The 18899-nt window shown below is 43.8% G+C and overlaps 1 protein-coding gene across 1 annotated transcript in view; it reads right to left on the bottom strand.

The window, feature by feature from the left end:
• The window catches only part of LOC106583956 (glutathione hydrolase-like YwrD proenzyme), a 31031-nt gene extending 15985 nt beyond the window's left edge, over positions 1-15046 (bottom strand). Inside the window, exons 1-8 of the mRNA XM_014168669.3 lie at positions 14648-15046; positions 13598-13714; positions 13241-13394; positions 12212-12365; positions 7518-7724; positions 6523-6675; positions 6288-6375; positions 3789-3960 (exon numbers count right to left, since the gene is read on the bottom strand). Of these exons, the coding sequence (XP_014024144.3) occupies positions 3789-3960; positions 6288-6375; positions 6523-6675; positions 7518-7724; positions 12212-12365; positions 13241-13394; positions 13598-13697 (1028 nt within the window). The 5' untranslated portion in view covers positions 13698-13714; positions 14648-15046. The remainder of the gene's footprint in view (positions 1-3788; positions 3961-6287; positions 6376-6522; positions 6676-7517; positions 7725-12211; positions 12366-13240; positions 13395-13597; positions 13715-14647) is intronic.
• Positions 15047-18899: the final 3853 nt, after the last annotated feature.

Genomic DNA, 18899 nt, shown 5'->3' with positions numbered 1-18899 from the left:
CTGACTGATTTGGATCAAGAAGGTCATTCTGAGAGAGATAGCAAGAGAGCTGGCCAAGGACGGCACGCTCAAGAGTTTTGGAGAAGAAAGAAAGAAGGGATACTGGTCTGTAGTTGTTGACATCGGAGGGATCGAGTATAGGTTTTTTGAGAAGGGGTGCAACTCTCGCTCTCTTGAAGACGAAAGGGACGTAGCCAGCGGTCAAGGATGAGTTGATGAGCGAGGTGAGGTAAGGGAGAAGGTCTCCGGAAATGGTCTGGAGAAGAGAGGAGGGGATAGGGTCAAGCGCGCAGGTTGTTGGGCGGCCGGCCGTCACAAGTCGCAAGATTTCATCTGGAGAGAGAGGGGAGAAAGAGGTCAAAGCATAGGGTAGGGCAATGTGAGCAGGACCAGCGGTGTCGTTTGACTTAACAAACGAGGATCGGATGTCGTCAACCTTCTTTTCAAAATGGTTGACAAAGTCGTCCGCAGAGAGGGAGGAGGGGGGGGAGGGGGAGGAGGATTCAGGAGGGAGGAGAAGGTGGCAAAGAGCTTCCTAGGGTTAGAGGCAGATGCTTGGAATTTAGAGTGGTAGAAAGTGGCTTTAGCAACAGAAACAGAGGAAGAAAATGTGGAGAGGAGGGAGTGAAAAGATGCCAGGTCCGCAAGGAGGCTAGTTTCCTCCATTTCCGCTCGGTTGCCCGGAGCCCTGTTCTGTGAGCTCGCAATGGGTCGTCAAGCCACGGAGCAGGAGGGGAGGACCGAGCCAGCCGGGAGGATAGGGGACATAGAGAGTCAAAGGATGCAGAAAGGGAGGAGAGGAGGGTTGAGGAGGCAGAATCAGGAGAGACAAAGAGACAAAGATCGTACTTTTGGAGAAATGTCCTCTGGTCTGATGAAACAAAAATAGAACTGTTTGGCCATAATGACCATCGTTATGTTTGGAGGAAAAAGGGGGAGGCTTGCAAGCCGAAGAACATCATCTCAACCGTAAAGCACGGGGGTGGCAGTATCATGTTGTGGGGGAGCTTTGCTGCAGGAGGGACTGGTGCACTTCACAAAATAGATGGTATCATGTGGCAGGAAAATTATGTGGATATATTGAAGCAACTTCTCAAGACATCAGTCAAGAAGTTAAAGCTTGGTCGCAAATGGGTCTTCCAAATGGACAATGACCCAAAGCATACTTCCAAAGTTGTGGCAAAATGGCCAAAGGACAACAAAGTCAAGGTATTGGAGTGGCCATCACAAATCCCTGACCTGAATCCTATGGGCAGAACTGAAAAAGTGTGTACGAGCAAGGAGGCCTACAAACCTGACTCGGTTACACCAGCTCTGTCAGAAGGAATGGGCCAAAATTCACCCAACTTATTGTGGGAAGCTTGTGGAAGGCTACCTGAAACGTTTGACCCAAGTTAAACAATTTAAAGGCAATGCTACCAAATACTAATTGAGTGTATATAAACTTCTGACCCATGTGATGTAAGAAATAAAAGCTGAAATAAATAATTCTCTCTTCTATTATTCTGACATTTCATATTCTTAAAATAAAGTGGTGATCCTAACTGACCTAAGACAGGGAATTTTTACAAGCATTAAATGTCAGGAATTGTGAAAAACTGAGTTTAAATGTATTTGGCTAAGGTGTATGTAAACTTCCGACTTCAACAGTATATACACTTGTTCTGAAAGGCCTCAGAGTTTGCAACACGACTAAGCAAGGGGCACCACCAAGCAAGCAGCACCATGAAGACCAAGGAACTCTCTAAACAGGTCAGGGACAAAGTTGTGGAGAAGTACAGATCAGGTTTGAGTTTAAAAAAAAATATCAGAAACTTTGAACATCCCACGGAGCACCATTAAATCCATTATTAAAAAATGGAAAGAATATGGCACCACAACAAACCTGCCAAGAGAGGGCCGCCCACCAAAATTCACAGACCAGGCAAGAAGGGCATTAATCAGAGAGGCAACAAAGAGACCAAAGATAACCCTGAAGGAGCTGCAAAGCTCCACAGCGGAGATTGGATTATCTGTTCATAGGAACACTTTAAGCCGTACACTCCACAGAGCTGGGCTTTACAGGAGAAAAAAGCCATTGCATTAAGAAAAAAATAAGCCAAAAGGCATGTGGGAGAGTCCCCAAGCATATGGAAGAAGGTACTCTGGTCAGATGAGACTAAAATGTAGCTATTTGGCCATCAAGGAAAATGCTATGTCTGGCGCAAACCCAACACCTCTCATCACCCGAGAACACCATCCCCACAGTGAAGCATGGTGGTGGCAGCATCATGCTGTGGGGCTGTTTTTCATTGGCAGGGACTGGAAAGATGGTCAGAATTGAAGGAATGATGGATGGCGGTAAATACAGGGAAATTCTTGAGGGACACTTGTTTTAGTCTTCCAGAGATTTGAGACTGGAACGGAGGTTCACCTTCCAGCAGGACAATGACCCTAAGCATACTGCTTAGACCAGACCTCAATCCAATTGAGAATCTGTGGTATGACTTAAAGATTGCTGTAGACCAGCGGAACCCATCCAACTTGAAGGAGCTGGAGCAGTTTTGCCTTGAAGAATGGGCAAAAATCCCAGTAGCTAGATGTGAGAGACATACCCCAAGAGGCTTGCAGCTGTAATTGCTGCAAAAGGTGGCTCTACAAAGTATTGACTTTGGGGGGGTGAATAGTTATGCACGCTCAAGTTTTCTGTTCTTTTGTCTTGTTTCTTGTTTGTTTCACAAGAAAAAATATTTATTGTGGTAGGCATGTTGTGTAAATCAAATGATACAAACCCCCCCCCAAAAAAATAGATTTTAATTCCAGGTTGTAAGGCAACAAAATAGGGAAATTAACAAATGATTGTCTTTTGTTGATTTTATATAACATTCCAACCTCGTTTAGCATGACCTATTCAATTATGCCATAATTTATCTATTTGTATTAATTTGCATCAGTGTCAATGACATACTTTTATTTTGAAGGCTAACCGCAAAATCCACTATTGTGGCTAACCCTTATTGTGGCTAGCGTCACATATATGGGTCCGACCACCATTAATCAAATAAGAACGGTCTGATAAATTATGGTTATTTTAGATTATGACACCTAGCTATATAGTTAGCTAGCTAACTATTGCTATTGAAACAGATTATATCGTTTTGCTATGTTTTTGGGGAAGAACATTGTTTGCATCCATGAGCTAGGTAGCTTTTTTTATGACCAGCGGTGTAGGTGCACGAGACAACTTTACCAGCATCATAGCATACGTATCGATGAATCGTTGTGACATATGAAATACGAGTGATAGTTTAATAAATGTGTAAACATTTGTTCTTAACTGACTTGCCTTGTTAAATAAAGATAATAAAAATAAATCATTGGTGTTACTACTCCTACTGGTGGCACAATGTTATCCTAATGGTAAGAAGTCATTAAGCTGCCATATTAGCTGATTTAGAATGGGAAGATGTACCCAAATACATTTAAATAAATAAAAATAGAGTTCATTTTTTCCTAAATGCCATGCCCAAATGCCCCCGCAATTCAAGAACGACCCAGCAACGTGAGAACATTTCTCTCTGGTCCTTGAAAACAAAAAAGGTGGCATTCACTCAAAGCCCTGATCCTGTCATGGATTGAGACATTCGCTCTCTCTCTCTTGCACTTACTAACTCTCTCCCTCTAATTATTTTTCTCTCACTTGCTCACTCATAACGAGCACGCACACGCACACACACACACACACACACACACACACACACACACACACACACACACACACACACACACACACAACTTTGTGGTCTTACCTGTCCATTTGTATGGTGTGTGAGAGCTGCAGGCTGTAGTCTTTAGACAGTAGACTCTCCAGAGGGACTTTAACATGATCTGGGTCAGCACAGTAATGGACTGTATCAGCCAGGCTCAGCTTCAGCGCCTCAGCCAACACATGGAGGTAATGTGCACTGTTATGACCCATCTCTGCAGAGCACAGATACACACAAAGAGAATCAGTCAGTGGGTTGCATTGAACAGGCCAGTGTTTGTCAACTCCGATTCTGGAGCAGACTCAGGGTTGGAGGGTCTTTGTGGAAAGTAAAGACGGGTCAACAAAATATCCTCACTGAGAATAACAGGTGGCTAAGCCTTATATGATAATTTCCTTTTGATTCATATCAAAGCAACAATGGAAAAATGTTGCTGTAAGTTATAATTAAACACACAAAGTACAGTTACATGCGCAAATCAAATACACAGCTGGAACTCCGATTGAGTTGTTAGTCAGATTAATAGTCAGATTAATATAATAGTTTGATTAAAACGTTTGCATGCTTTGCAAGAATAATGATTTCCCTAATAATCCTGTTTACATGGACACATCTGAAATCAGGTGACATGATAGGACTTTGATAAATGCAGAAAATTGCCAATCCAAATAAACTTTCTACTATGTAATTTTGGGAAGCCTATTTTATTCGGACATAAACTACTTCTAAGATGCATACTTTCAGTTGTTCTGAACTCACTTCACTCGTGCTAAAGAGAGCGGCTCGCACGGCTGGTGCTAGCACATGCGCAGATCAAATACACCCCGATGGAACGCCGAATAAGGTGTTTACATGTCCTAATAATTCGAAAGACTGCTCAGAAAACCAGGGGTTTTAATTGGCATATGCTTACTTAAATTAAGATAAGCAGAGTAAGGTGTTTATATGACTAATGCCATACTCTGCCTGCTACCATAATCTGTTTAAGGCGTTCCCCTAGGATAGGGGGCGCTAAAGCGATTTTTGAAAAAAAATCATGCCCATTTTAAACGGCTTCCTACTCAAACTCAGAAGCTAGGATATGCATATAATTAATACTTGTGGATAGAAAACACCCTAAAGTTTCTAAAACTGTTTGAATGGTGTCTGTGAGTATAACAGAACTCATATGGCAGTCAAAACCCCGAGACAGATCGAAACAGGAAGTGGAATTCTGAATTGCGAACTCAACTTCATCACGTTGCCTATTAATCACACCGTGAGCTATGGTTCATTGAGCACTTCCTATTGCTTCCACTAGATGTCCCCAGTCTTTACAAAGTGGTTTGAGTCTCCTACTGTTAAAACTGAATGAATGAGACGCTGTGGAAAGTGGTCACACGGAGAGGGCCATCACCATTATGACGCCGATGCCCCTGGTTACCCTCCCCTTTCGAAACGTTTTGAAACACAATGCAATCGTCCCCCTCGAATCTTATTGGCTCTCTTGTTGAAAAACGCCCTGAAGATTTATGTTATACAACGTTTGACATGTTTGAACGAACCTAAATGGGAAAAAAATGCATTTTCTCGAAATGGCTGTCCCGTGGCCGACGGAAGTTTTGGAGCAGCCTTCAGACGCGCTAACAAGAACAAGCTCTTGGAACATAAAGGAGTATTTTTTTCGAACGAAAATACATTTGTTGTGGACCTGGGATTCCTGGAAGTGCTTTCTGATGAAGACAACCAAAGGTAAGGGATTATTGACAATAGTATACAAGACTAGATGTGATATGCGATTGTTCCAAGATGGCGCTGACCTGTAACGTTAGCCTATTTTTCAGAGTATCGCATCCCCTTTCATCTCAAAGTATGATTACCCAGTAAAGTTAATTTTAAATCTGGCATTACAGGTGCTTTCAAGAGATATTCATCTATAAATCTTAGAATGACAATATTACATTTTAAAAATGTTTTCGAATAGTAATTTAGTAAATTGTAGCTCTGTTTCATCGGATGCATTTGAGGGAAAATACTTAGTCAACGTTACGCACCGATGTAAAATGCTGTTTTTATATATAAATATGAACTTTATCGAACAAAAGAATGCATGTATTGTGTAACATGATGTCCTAGGTGTGTCATCTGATGAAGATTGTCAAAGGTTAGTGCTGCATTTAGCTGTTTTTTGGTTATTTGTGATGCATGTGGTTGGTCGGAAAATGGCTATGTGGCTACTTTTACGATATACTCCTCTAACATAATCTAATGCTTTTCTTTTGCTGTAAAGCCTTTTTGAAATCGGACAACGTGGTTCGATTCAGGAGAGGTGTATCTATAAAACGATATAATTAGAATATATATATATATTTTAAATTATTAATATTAACCCCTGTGCGGGACGGAGGCCGCACAGGGGTTAATTTCGAATTATTAGTGTTCATGTAAATGTACTCACTGTCTCAGTGGAGTTTATATATCTATGCTCTTCCCCACAATTAATACTGGGGGCTGGGGTTGTCCTTCGTTGGGGAGACAGAGCTGAGGTTAAGATGTAGCTACCTTTAATGGGGAAGTTCTCCAGTATATTGAGGGCCATGAGTGCTGCCATGCCTTGACCATTAGGAGGGACTTCCCATAGCCTCACACCCTAAGAGAGACAGAGGGAGAGAAAGAGAAAAGAAAGAGAGACACAGAGAGAGAGAGAGAAAGCAAGAGAGAGACCACAGTAAGTGATTGATAGCAACATGAACATTGTGTCACTGTGATGTGGTGTGTTGTGTGTCCTTGAACCTACCCTGTAGTCAGTGTGGATGGGTTTGATCTCCTCGCTGTCATGGTTACGTAGATCATCCAGACTCATCACTCCTCCGTTCCGAATGATGACATCAACAATCAACTTCGCCACTCTGCCTTCATAGAACCCTACTTTACCATGCTGGCCCAGCTCCTGATCGGAGATGACAATCAGTCAGTCGGTCGGTCAGTCGGTCGGTCGGTCGGTCGGTCGGTCGGTCCGTCCGTCGGTCGGTCGTCCGTCCGTCGGTCGTCCGTCGGTCGGTCGGTCGGTCAATCAATCAATCAATCAATCAGTAATAAATACTAATAATAATGTATTAAACGTCTATAGCGCTTTTCATAACAGAAATACATTTCAAGTGCTTCAAAAGCAAAAAACAAACAAGCAATACATCATCATGAGTAGACTAGCTACTGGTTTTATCAAAGAAGATGTACTATAGAGAAAAGATGGTTGACTGGGTGCTCTAACAATAGAAATACATGTCCGCAAAGGCGATAGGCAGGCGGGAGAAGGCGAGATCTGTTGGGAACATTCTAGCCAATGAGAGGGCAGATACGCCTGTGAACAACAGGCACGACTCTGATATAAAATCGTTTTAGCGTTTTTCTCAAAGTTGCCGGAATGTCACTTATATCAGTACATTCGTAACAACTTAAGTCCTAAGCATTATGAAACTTTTATTAGATCAAATAAGCCACGACACGCTTTCATTGCCTGCCATACAAAATTCCTCACATGGTCTGCTTAACGCTTATTTTTGCGTATACAGATTTTGGGGCGGAGTCCACCCTCTTACTCAAGTAAAACCAGACTAGTGACTCAGGGACTCACGGGTGAAAGGAACAAACCTGTCAGGCATGACATCAGAGATCGATACTATACACAGTAGAGTTGAGCCTACCCCGGTAGTGAGAAATGCACACACAGACACTCCTCTCTGAGTAATGTTGAGCATCACTGATTCTCCTCTCAGTCAAGGACAGGGTTACCTGGAAAGTTTGGGCCAGATGAGGGTTGGAGAACACCTGTCCATGTTTGGGCGCATCGTTCTTAATCAGGAAGTCTCTTCCCAACTCCCTCCCAGCAGCCCTCATGGTACGGACCCACTTGGCCCAGTGGTGCGCGGTCACCTGGGCAACGGGGAACCCACAAAGGGCGAGGTCGGAGGCGGGCCTCAGGACATCCTGGAGAGAGAGCTTGTAGACACACAGGAACAGGAAACACACAGTTAAGGAGTTAGGGTTTCCACTAGTTACCACAGCCACAAAGTATAAATGGTCTATATCAAAGAAATTCATGATAATTTTTTTAGCTTTTTGGTCGTAATTTAACATTAGGGTTAGGCATAAAGGTTAGCAATGTGGTTGAGGCTAGGGTTAGGTTTAAAAAACCCTAAGGTCGATGTTCACGCCCCACGGGAATGTAATTAGCATAATAAAAACATCACCATAAAAATATGTCAGTTTAAGATAGATAAATCAGTTTTTTTGCAGTCTCAATCCACCGCATCCGCCTATGTAACACTTCCACATCTGCTGTGAAAGGTGACAGAGCTAGAGGGGTGTTTGTCAGACCATGAGACATCCCAAAAATCGGTCTTCTCACAAACTCGTCTGTAGCGTCCGGTTTGGCCTACAAACTATTATGACCCATCTATGGAAAGATGAGACTTTCACAAACACGATGGTGTTCTCCGTTTTACTCTACGATCCCCACCAGCGTCTTGGAACTCATCTGAATTCAGTACAGCCGATCTGCCAACTTCTTTCTGTAGCATCTGAACAGTTTAGGCTACACTCTATGACCCCTCTGTGAGACTCTCACAAACACGTACATGTCGGTTGTTTTTCCTCTAGGACGCCCACAGGCCTCACAAGACTCGTCTGAAGGTCTGCTGGTACCAGTTGAAGAAATTAATGGAAGCATACAGTTGAAGTCGGAAGTTTACATACACTTAGGTTGGAGTCATTAAAACTCGTTTTTCAACCACTCCACAAATTTCTTGTTAACAAACTATAGTTTTGGCAAATTGGTTAGGACATCTACTTTGTTCATGACACAAGTAATTTTTACAACAATTCTTTCACTTATAATTCACTGTATCACAATTCCAGTGGGTCAGAAGTTTACATACACTAAGTTGTAGGTTTGTAGGCCTCCTTGCTCGCACACGCTTTTTCAGTTCTGCCCACAAATTTTCTATAGGATTGAGGTCGGGGCTTTCTGATGGTCACTCCAATACCTTGACTTTGTTGTCCTTAAGCCATTTTGCCACAACTTTGGAAGTATACTTGGGGTCATTGTCCATTTGGAAGACCCATTTGCGACCAAGCTTTAACTTCCTGACTGATGTCTTGAGATGTTGCTTCAATATATACACATCATTTTCCTACCTCATGATGCCATCTATTTGTTAACAAGAAATTTGTTTGTGGTATAGTTTGTTAACAAGAAATGTGTGGAGTGGTTGAAAAACGAGTTTTAATGACTCCAACCTAAGTGTATGTAACCTTCCGACTTCAACTGTAATATCAATGCCTATAATGCACGTTAAAACTAACATTAATGCTACTTCACTACAATGTTACCGTTATCAGGCCCGTTACAGCACGTTGTATAACATCATCATTCGTACCAAGCCTGGACATATCATAAGCCCCAATTCAATTGTTGTACAAAATGGGCATGTAACTAGCCTGCTAAAGATTAGTTAATTATCATAAAACGCAACAGAATTCAGCCTGTCTAACTATTCTCTGAGGAACTCGTTTTGGTCTCCACTGTAGATATGATGCCATTTTCTCAGGTAAACCACCTCAAGTGGCAGTTTAGAATTAATCTCCAATCTAAATGTATATACAGTGCCTTGCGAAAGTATTCGGCCCCCTTGAACTTTTTGACCTTTTGCCACATTTCAGGCTTCAAACATAAAGATATAAAACTGTAATTTTTTGTGAAGAATCAACAACAAGTGGGACACAATTATGAAGTGGAACGAAATTTATTGGATATTTCAAACTTTTTTAACAAATAAAAAACTGAAAAATTGGCCGTGCAAAATTATTCAGCCCCATTATGTAGCGCCACCTTTTGCTGCGATTACAGCTGTAAGTTGCTTGGGGTATGTCTCTATCAGTTTTGCACATCGAGAGACTGACATTTTTGCCCATTCCTCCTTGCAAAACAGCTCGAGCTCAGTGAGGTTGGATGGAGAGCGTTTGTGAACAGCAGTTTTCAGTTCTTTCCACAGATTCTCGATTGGATTCAGGTCTGGACTTTGACTTGGCCATTCTAACACCTGGATATGTTTATTTGTGAACCATTCCATTGTAGATTTTGCTTTATGTTTTGGATCATTGTCTTGTTGGAAGACAAATCTCCGTCCCAGTCTCAGGTCTTTTGCAGACTCCATCAGGATTTCTTAGAGAATGGTCCTGTATTTGGCTCCATCCATCTTCCCATCAATTTTAACCATCTTCCCTGCCCCTGCTGAAGAAAAGCAGGCCCAAACCATGATGCTGCCACCACCATGTTTGACAGTGGGGATGGTGTGTTCAGGGTGATGAGCTGTGTTGCTTTTACGCCAAACATAACGTTTTGCATTGTTGCCAAAAAGTTCGATTTTGGTTTCATCTGACCAGAGCACCTTCTTCCACATGTTTGGTGTGTCTCCCAGGTGGCTAGTGGCAAACTTTAAACAACACTTTTTATGGATATCTTTAAGAAATGGCTTTCTTCTTGCCACTCTTCCATAAAGGCCAGATTTGTGCAGTATACGACTGATTGTTGTCCTATGGACAGAGTCTCCCACCTCAGCTGTAGATCTCTGCAGTTCATCCAGAGTGATCATGGGCCTCTTGGCTGCATCTCTGATCAGTCTTCTCCTTGTATGAGCTGAAAGTTTAGAGGGACGGCCGGGTCTTCGTAGATTTGCAGTGGTCTGATACTCCTTCCATTTCAATATTATCGCTTGCACAGTGCTCCTTGGGATGTTTAAAGCTTAGGAAATCTTTTTGTATCCAAATCCGGCTTTAAACTTCTCCACAACAGTATCTCGGACCTGCCTGGTGTGTTCCATGTTCTCTGCGCTTTAAAGGGACCTCTGAGACTATCACAGAGCAGGTGCATTTATACGGAGACTTGATTACACACAGGTGGATTCTATTTATCACCATTAGTCATTTAGGTCAACATTGGATCATTCAGAGATCCTCACTGAACTTCTGGAGAGAGTTTGCTGCACTGAAAGTAAAGGGGCTGAATAATTTTGCACGCCCAATTTTTCAGTTTTTTATTTGTTAAAAAAGTTTTAAATATCCAATAAATTTCGTTCCACTTCATGATTGTGTCCCACTTGTTGTTGATTCTTCACAAAAAATTACAGTTTTATATCTTTATGTTTGAAGCCTGAAATTATGGCAAAAGGTCGAAAAGTTCAAGGGGGCCGAATACTTTCGCAAGGCACTGTATTTTTTTGTATTAATTGAGCAACAGGCTTAAAATTAAAGTGAAAACTAAACTTGGATTAGAAGAAGGATTTAATTTATCTAGGATTAATTTAAAACTAGGTTTAAAATTTGGTGCCCCAAGATTAATAGATAAACCTTTATTTAACCCAGTTTAAGAGTTAATCCATGTTGGTGCAACCCACCCTAAGTGTACAAAACATTAAAGACACCTGCTCATTCCATGACATAGACTGACCAGGTGAATGAAGGTGAAAGCTATGATCCCTTATGGATGTCACTTATAAAATCCACTTCAATCAGTGTAGATGAAGGGGAGGAGACAGGTTAAAGAAGGATTTTTAAGCTTTGAGACAATTGAGACATGGATTGTGTATGTGTATCATTCAAGATGGTGAATAGGCAAGACAAAATATTAAAGTGCCCTTTGAACGGATATGGTAGTAGGTGCCTGGCACACTGGTTTATGTCAAGAAGGTTCCACCACCCAAAAGACATCCAGCCAACTTGACACAACTGTGAAAAGCATTGGAGTCCACATGGGCCAGCATCCCAGTGGAACGCTTTTGACACCTTGTAGAATCCATGCCCAGACGAATTGAGGCGAATTTGTTTATCAATGTTTACATATCATTCTGTTTCTAACTACAGGTATAAATACAGCTGCCCTAACAGCCAGCAGCAGGTTGCCATGAAGAGAAAGTATGAAGTATGAGTAGGAAGTCTCAATATAACACACTGTACTATACAGATCAACAAAGCAACAGATCCTCTGAGGAAGCCATGGAAACATAGTAGAACTGCCTGCTAGGGAGGAACCGCTGGACCCAGGCCAAATACAGGTCAAGAACGAACAAATTAGATCTAAAAATAACAAGAGGACAGACAGTGTGTGGGACTGGGGGGCATGTTTTTAATGCTTAATGAAGGATGGACGCACTCAGAGTGCAGATTCGTTCAGTTGTTGCCATGGATAAGCTACAAAAAAACAAGCGGATAGAAAGGAGCCGTTTGTTGATGTTTTAGATCTAATGTCTTTTTTAAGAGGGGTGTACACTATGAATGCACTGCTTCACAACATGAGGGATCTCACTGCATTAGAAACAGAATAGAATAGAAATAGAATAGAGTAGAGTAGAAATTCTATAAAATACTAAAGAATAAAACATTATTGTCCATCTGGAGCTATAATAAAATAACCGTACATCATACTTTACCTTCTGACTGCCAAACAGGCGGACAGTGTCACACCAGCAGGCCGCGGCCCCCGGCACGGTGGCGTTCAGGGCGTGGAAGGATGGAATAGGGTTAGACTCACTGTAGCCATACCTCTCCAGGAGATCCACTGTCTGTGCTCTGGGAGCCCGGCCACTGGAACAAGACACACACACACAAACACACGCACACAGTCAAACAGGGATCAACAGAAGCAAAATGTGTTGGTCTAGTAAGTAACACACAAATAATTTTGTATGACTGAGACCTAAAATTCCTAAGGCAGGCAAGCCACACTGGCTACCAACACACCCAAATGGGCCAGTGATTAGCTCAAGGTCACTGATCCAGAACTGGATGGTAAAATAAGTTCAAGGCTGCCACCCAGTCAGTAAGAAACCAGTCCAGTATATTCAGTCAGTGCAACACACTACGGTTAAATAGAAAGTCTAACACAATAGTGGCTCGAAAAAACACAATGCCAAGATGAATAACACTGGTTATTCCAGAGTCAACTGGAACCGCCCACACAAACACACTACCACTGAAGACACATTACTTGGTAATAACACACTCATAAAGAAACAGAGGGAAAGGCATTATTCACTGAGTAACTGATTGTTGGAGTATTTTTGATGTATGTTTACAAAACCAACAGGGGGTGTAAATCAAGGAAGGTTAGTCCTAACACATAAAACATTCAAAGGAATTTATCTACGGCTTTTAAAGGTCAGAATCGGTCTCCATTTATGCTGCATAGTATTCATAAAACTGATTTCATGAAACTGCCATTGTGAACATGAGTCTCACTGTACGATACAGATCACTGGCTATTTTCCAACAAAAACATAGAAAATATATTAGATCATATTACCAGCCTAACCATTCATGATACAATAACCCTTTGATGAAAATGCTGACTCTTAGCCTACCACATGTTTTTATCTGGCTGTAAAGTGTGTGGTTAAAAACGACACAATGAAATATGACAAAACATGACCTACTGGGTCTTGGCAGCGCAGTTCTCTCACCTGCCGTTCAGGCCGCGCACCTGGCCTGTACTTGTGTCGTAGAACAGACAGAAGCTGTCCCCACCGATCCCACTGCTGCAGGGTTCTGTCACGGCCAGGGCGGCAGCCACAGCCACAGCAGCATCAGCAGCATTCCCTCCTCTCTTCAAGATGTCTGTGAGATGGAGAAAGTCAAGATGGTATCTGAATATGTCAGGTCCAGCCAGGGTCTGGTCTCGAATTGGAGAGTCATTTAAAGTATAAAGTGATGAAAAGTGATATAGCCTACAAACATGAAACAACGTGCAAATTAAGATACTATTTTTCACATAGGCCTTCATCAAAGGGGCACTAAAGCATTGGACCAGAGCCACTCACCCAGACCAATGTTTGATGCCAAGGGTTGACTTGATGCCACACAGCCATGTAAACAAACAACAGCTGACCGGCGCGAGGTGAAGGGGAGATCGGGCTGCATAGCCTTGGCTACTTCTCCTTTATCACACAAAAAAACTATTTCCTTCAATATTTCCTCACATGAAACGCACTGTGCACAGTTCAGTCATTTCTGTTAAGAGGCACTCTATTTGGACGGCGAAAATAACTTGCTCAATAACGTTTCCCTGGGACATTCACTCGACAAGTATTATAATCTAAATGTCATATGAATATTCTGATATTATTCAACACTATTTTGCTATGTTGTGTCACTTTGCTTCCTGATCGATTAATCGGGGGTCGATAGATCCAGGTATGGTGGATGGATTACAGATCACATCCATGAGCAATGCATTGCATTAAAATTACGTTTTTATTTTCATTGTGTGATGTCAAGTAGCAGTACATTGTAGTAGACGATGCCTACACAACACAATAGTAATGTTAGTTTATCAACAAAACAAAGAAGACCAAAGTGAATGACTAGTCACCAACATACTGTATATGACCAATGTTCCCTCTAAACTGCGTGCATGTGCGTCCATAGCCTAGGCTACCGCTCTTTTATCACGCCACATTTCTTTTCCCTACGTTTCCTCACATGAAACGCACTGTGCAAAATTCAGTCATTTCTGTTGAGAGGCGCTGTATTTGGACGGCAAAAAATAACTTGCTCAATAACGTTTCCCTGTGGCATACCGTCACTCGACAATTATTCTAATCTAAATGTCAAATGAATAATCTGATATTTTTACACACAATTTTGTGTCACTTTGCTTTCTGCTCGATCAATCGGGGGTCGATTGATCCAGGAATGGTGGATAGATGACATACCACATCAATGAGCAATGCATTGCATTAAAATTACGTTTGTCTTTTCATTATGTGATGTCAAGTGGCAGTACGTTGTAGTAAATTTAGCCTACACAACACAAGATTAATGTTAGTTTATCAACAAAGCAAAGAAGATCAAAATGAATGTCTACTCACCAACATACTGTTTATGACCAATGTTCCAAACTGTGTGCACGTGCTGGCGCACAGCACCCCCAGGACTGCTGTGCAGAAAAATATCGGCCTGTGCAGAGAAGCACTAGATCGAACTTCACTCAACTTTCTACAGTTTTCCACCTTATTAGTTAACACTATCAACCTTTCCCTTTACTGTAGGAATTTTGATCGAATCAACGCAAAATTAGCCACTTTCAACATATGGAAATAAAAGGAACTATGCAAGGCTTAAAGACAATGTATGCTTGATCTGAATATGTGTTCGGAGGGGCCATATGGATGGTGTGAAGCAATTGCAGAGCCTCCAGAGGCATGCAGAGGCCAAATTGAGCTCTATACAGCATTGCCATGCCTACCAAAATTTTGTACCAATGCAGAGGGCTCCATATAGCTCCTCATTGACATGATTGGTTGACGGTAAGTGGTTGCCGGAGGTCCAGTATAAACACTAACTCACTTCCTTGACAACTTCCTGCACAACAGCTCTGCTCTGCTCAGCCAAGCGCAATACCAGATTGACCATGCAGGGCCTTTTAGTACGCAAAACTAACTATGCAAGACGTTTTGTTGTAGGCAGAATGCATCAGAGTAAGACTGGCCTGTACTCTACACAGACCAGTGAGGCATAACCAATCAGAGCTGCAGTAGGCCTATATGCAAATAGACATTACATTACATTTACATTACATTTAAGTCATTTAGCAGACGCTCTTATCCAGAGCGACTTACAAAATGGTGCATTCACCTTATGATATCCAGTGGAACAACCACTTTACAATAGTGCATGTAAATATTTTAAGGGGGGGGGGGGGTTAGAAGGATTACTTTATCCTATCCTAGGTATTCCTTAAAGAGGTGGGGTTTCAGGTGTCTCCGGAAGGTGGTGATTGACTCCGCTGTCCTGGTGTCGTGAGGGAGCTTGTTCCACCATTGGGGTGCCAGAGCAGCGAACAGTTTTGACTGGGCTGAGCGGGAACTGTGCTTCCTCAGAGGTAGGGGGGCCAGCAGGCCAGTGGTGGATGAACGCAGTGCCCTTGTTTGGGTGTAGGGCCTGATCAGAGCCTGAAGGTATGGAGGTGTCGTTCCCTTCACAGCTCCGTAGGCAATCACCATGGTCTTGTAGCGGATGCGAGCTTCAACTGGAAGCCAGTGGAGAGAGCGGAGGAGCGGGGTGACGTGAGAGAACTTGGGAAGGTTGAACACCAGACGGGCTGCGGCGTTCTGGATGAGTTGTAGGGGTTTAATGGCACAGGCAGGGAGCCCAGCCAACAGCGAGTTGCAGTAATCCAGACGGGAGATGACAAGTGCCTGGATTAGGACCTGCGCCGCTTCCTGTGTGAGGAAGGGTCGTACTCTGCGAATGTTGTAGAGCATGAACCTACAGGATCGGGTCACCGCCTTGATGTTAGTGGAGAACGACAGGGTGTTGTCCAGGATCACGCCAAGGTTCTTAGCACTCTGGGAGGAGGACACAAGGGAGTTGTCAACCGTGATGGCGAGATCATGGAACGGGCAGTCCTTCCCCGGGAGGAAGAGCAGCTCCGTCTTGCCGAGGTTCAGCTTGAGCTGGTGATCCGTCATCCACACTGATATGTCTGACAGACATGCAGAGATGCGATTCGCCGCCTGGTTATCAGAAGGGGGAAAGGAGAAGATTAATTGTGTGTCGTCTGCATAGCAATGATAGGAGAGACCATGTGAGGATATGACAGAGCCAAGTGACTTGGTGTATAGCGAGAATAGGAGAGGGCCTAGAACAGAGCCCTGGGGGACACCAGTGGTGAGAGCGCATGGTGCGGAGACAGATTCTCGCCACGCCACCTGGTAGGAGCGACCTGTCAGGTAGGACGCAATCCAAGCGTGGGCCGCGCCGGAGATGCCCAACTCGGAGAGGGTGGAGAGGAGGATCTGATGGTTCACAGTATCAAAGGCAGCAGATAGGTCTAGAAGTATGAGAGCAGAGGAGAGAGAGTTAGCTTTAGCAGTGCGGAGAGCCTCCGTGACACAGAGAAGAGCAGTCTCAGTTGAATGCCCAGTCTTGAAACCTGACTGATTAGGATCAAGAAGGTCATTCTGAGAGAGATAGCAGGAGAGCTGGCCAAGGACGGCACGTTCAAGAGTTTTGGAGAGAAAAGAAAGAAGGGATACAGGTCTGTAGTTGTTGACATCGGAGGGATCGAGTGTAGGTTTTTTCAGAAGGGGTGCAACTCTCGCTCTCTTGAAGACGGAAGGGACGTAGCCAGCGGTCAAGGATGAGTTGATGAGCGAGGTGAGGAAGGGGAGAAGGTCTCCGGAAATGGTCTGGAGAAGAGAGGAGGGGATAGGGTCAAGTGGGCAGGTTGTTGGGCGGCCGGCCGTCACAAGACGCGAGATTTCATCTGGAGAGAGAGGGGAGAAAGAGGTCAAAGCACAGGGTAGGGCAGTGTGAGCAGGACCAGCGGTGTCGTTTGACTTAGCAAACGAGGATCGGATATCGTCAACCTTCTTTTCAAAATGGTTGACGAAGTCATCCGCAGAGAGGGAGGAGGGGGGGGGGAGGGGGAGAAGGATTCAGGAGGGAGGAGAAGGTAGCAAAGAGCTTCCTAGGGTTAGAGGCAGATGCTTGGAATTTAGAGTGATAGAAAGTGGCTTTAGCAGCAGAGACAGAAGAGGAGAATGTAGAGAGGAGTGAGTGAAAGGATGCCAGGTCCGCAGGGAGGCGAGTTTTCCTCCATTTCCGCTCGGCTGCCCGGAGCCTTGTTCTGTGAGCTCGTAGTGAGTCGTCGAGCCACGGAGCAGGAGGGGAGGACCGAGCCGGCCTGGAGGATAGGGGACAGAGAAAATCAAAGGATGCAGAAAGGGAGGAGAGGAGGGTTGAGGAGGCAGAATCAGGAGATAGGTTGGAGAAGGTTTGAGCAGAGGGAAGAGATGATAGGATGGAAGAGGAGAGAGTAGCGGGAGAGAGAGAGAGCGAAGGTTGGGACGGCGCAATACCATCCGAGTAGGGGCAGAGTGAGAAGTGTTGGATGAGAGCAAGAGGGAAAAGGATACAAGGTAGTGGTCGGAGATTTGGAGGGGAGTTGCAATGAGATTAGTGGAAGAACAGCATCTAGTAAAGATGAGGTCAAGCGTATTGCCTGCCTTGTGAGTAGGGGGGGAAGGTGAGAGGGTGAGGTCAAAAGAGGAGAGGAGTGGAAAGAAGGAGGCAGAGAGGAATGAGTCAAAGGTAGACGTGGGGAGGTTAAAGTCACCCAGAACTGTGAGAGGTGAGCCATCCTCAGGAAAGGAACTTATCAAGGCGTCAAGCTCATTGATGAACTCTCCAAGGGAACCTGGAGGGCGATAAATGATAAGGATGTTAAGCTTGAAAGGGCTGGTAACTGTGACAGCATGGAATTCAAATGAGGAGATAGACAGATGGGTCAGGGGAGAAAGAGAGAATGTCCACTTGGGAGAGATGAGGATTCCAGTGCCACCACCCCGCTGGCTCGATGCTCTAGGGGTATGCGAGAACACGTGGGCAGACGAAGAGAGAGCAGTAGGAGTAGCAGTGTTATCTGTGGTAATCCATGTTTCCGTCAGCGCCAGGAAGTCTAGGGACTGGAGGGTAGCATAGGCTAAGATGAACTCAGCCTTGTTGGCTGCAGACCGGCAGTTCCAGAGGCTGCCGGAGACCTGGAACTCCACGTGGGTCGTGCGCGCTGGGACCACCAGGTTGGAGTGGCAGCGGCCACGCGGTGTGAAGCGTTTGTATGGCCTGTGCAGAGAGGAGAGAACAGGGATAGACAGACACATAGTTGACAAGCTACAGAAGTGTTGTTTCTTGTATTATTGTCTCCTGTGTCTTTAGAGAACTGTTTCACTTTGATATCCTTTTTCTTCTGTCCTGATTTTCTCTTTCTTTTCTTCTGTTAACTAGATATTCTTTGTTGTTCTTCGTTAGCTAGCTAGCTTCTTCCAAAAGAGTCCCTAGCAACTGCTTAGCAACTGGTAAACAATTCAGCTAGCTAAGATAACTACAATTTTATGAAAAATAGTTATTTTTCAAAAGCCTATCTTCTTTGTTTGTTGCTTGTTTTTTCTCCTATTCAGTCTTGCAGTTTTCTTTTGCTTTTTTCCGATGTACTTCACTCTAAAAACCATGTAAATTTCAATATTTGTAGGAGCTCATTTTTCAGCTGCTGCTGCTCAAATTGGAGTTCCGGAACAACAGACCATTGCCATACATGGATCTGTGCCATTCACTTTGAAC

The sequence above is a fragment of the Salmo salar genome, chromosome 23 (genome assembly GCF_965601325.2).
Source record: "Salmo salar chromosome 23, fSalSal1, whole genome shotgun sequence".
Lineage (NCBI taxonomy): Eukaryota > Metazoa > Chordata > Actinopteri > Salmoniformes > Salmonidae > Salmo > Salmo salar.
The sequence above is the reverse complement of the archived record's forward strand: the minus strand, read 5'-3'. Positions and strand labels throughout refer to the sequence as shown.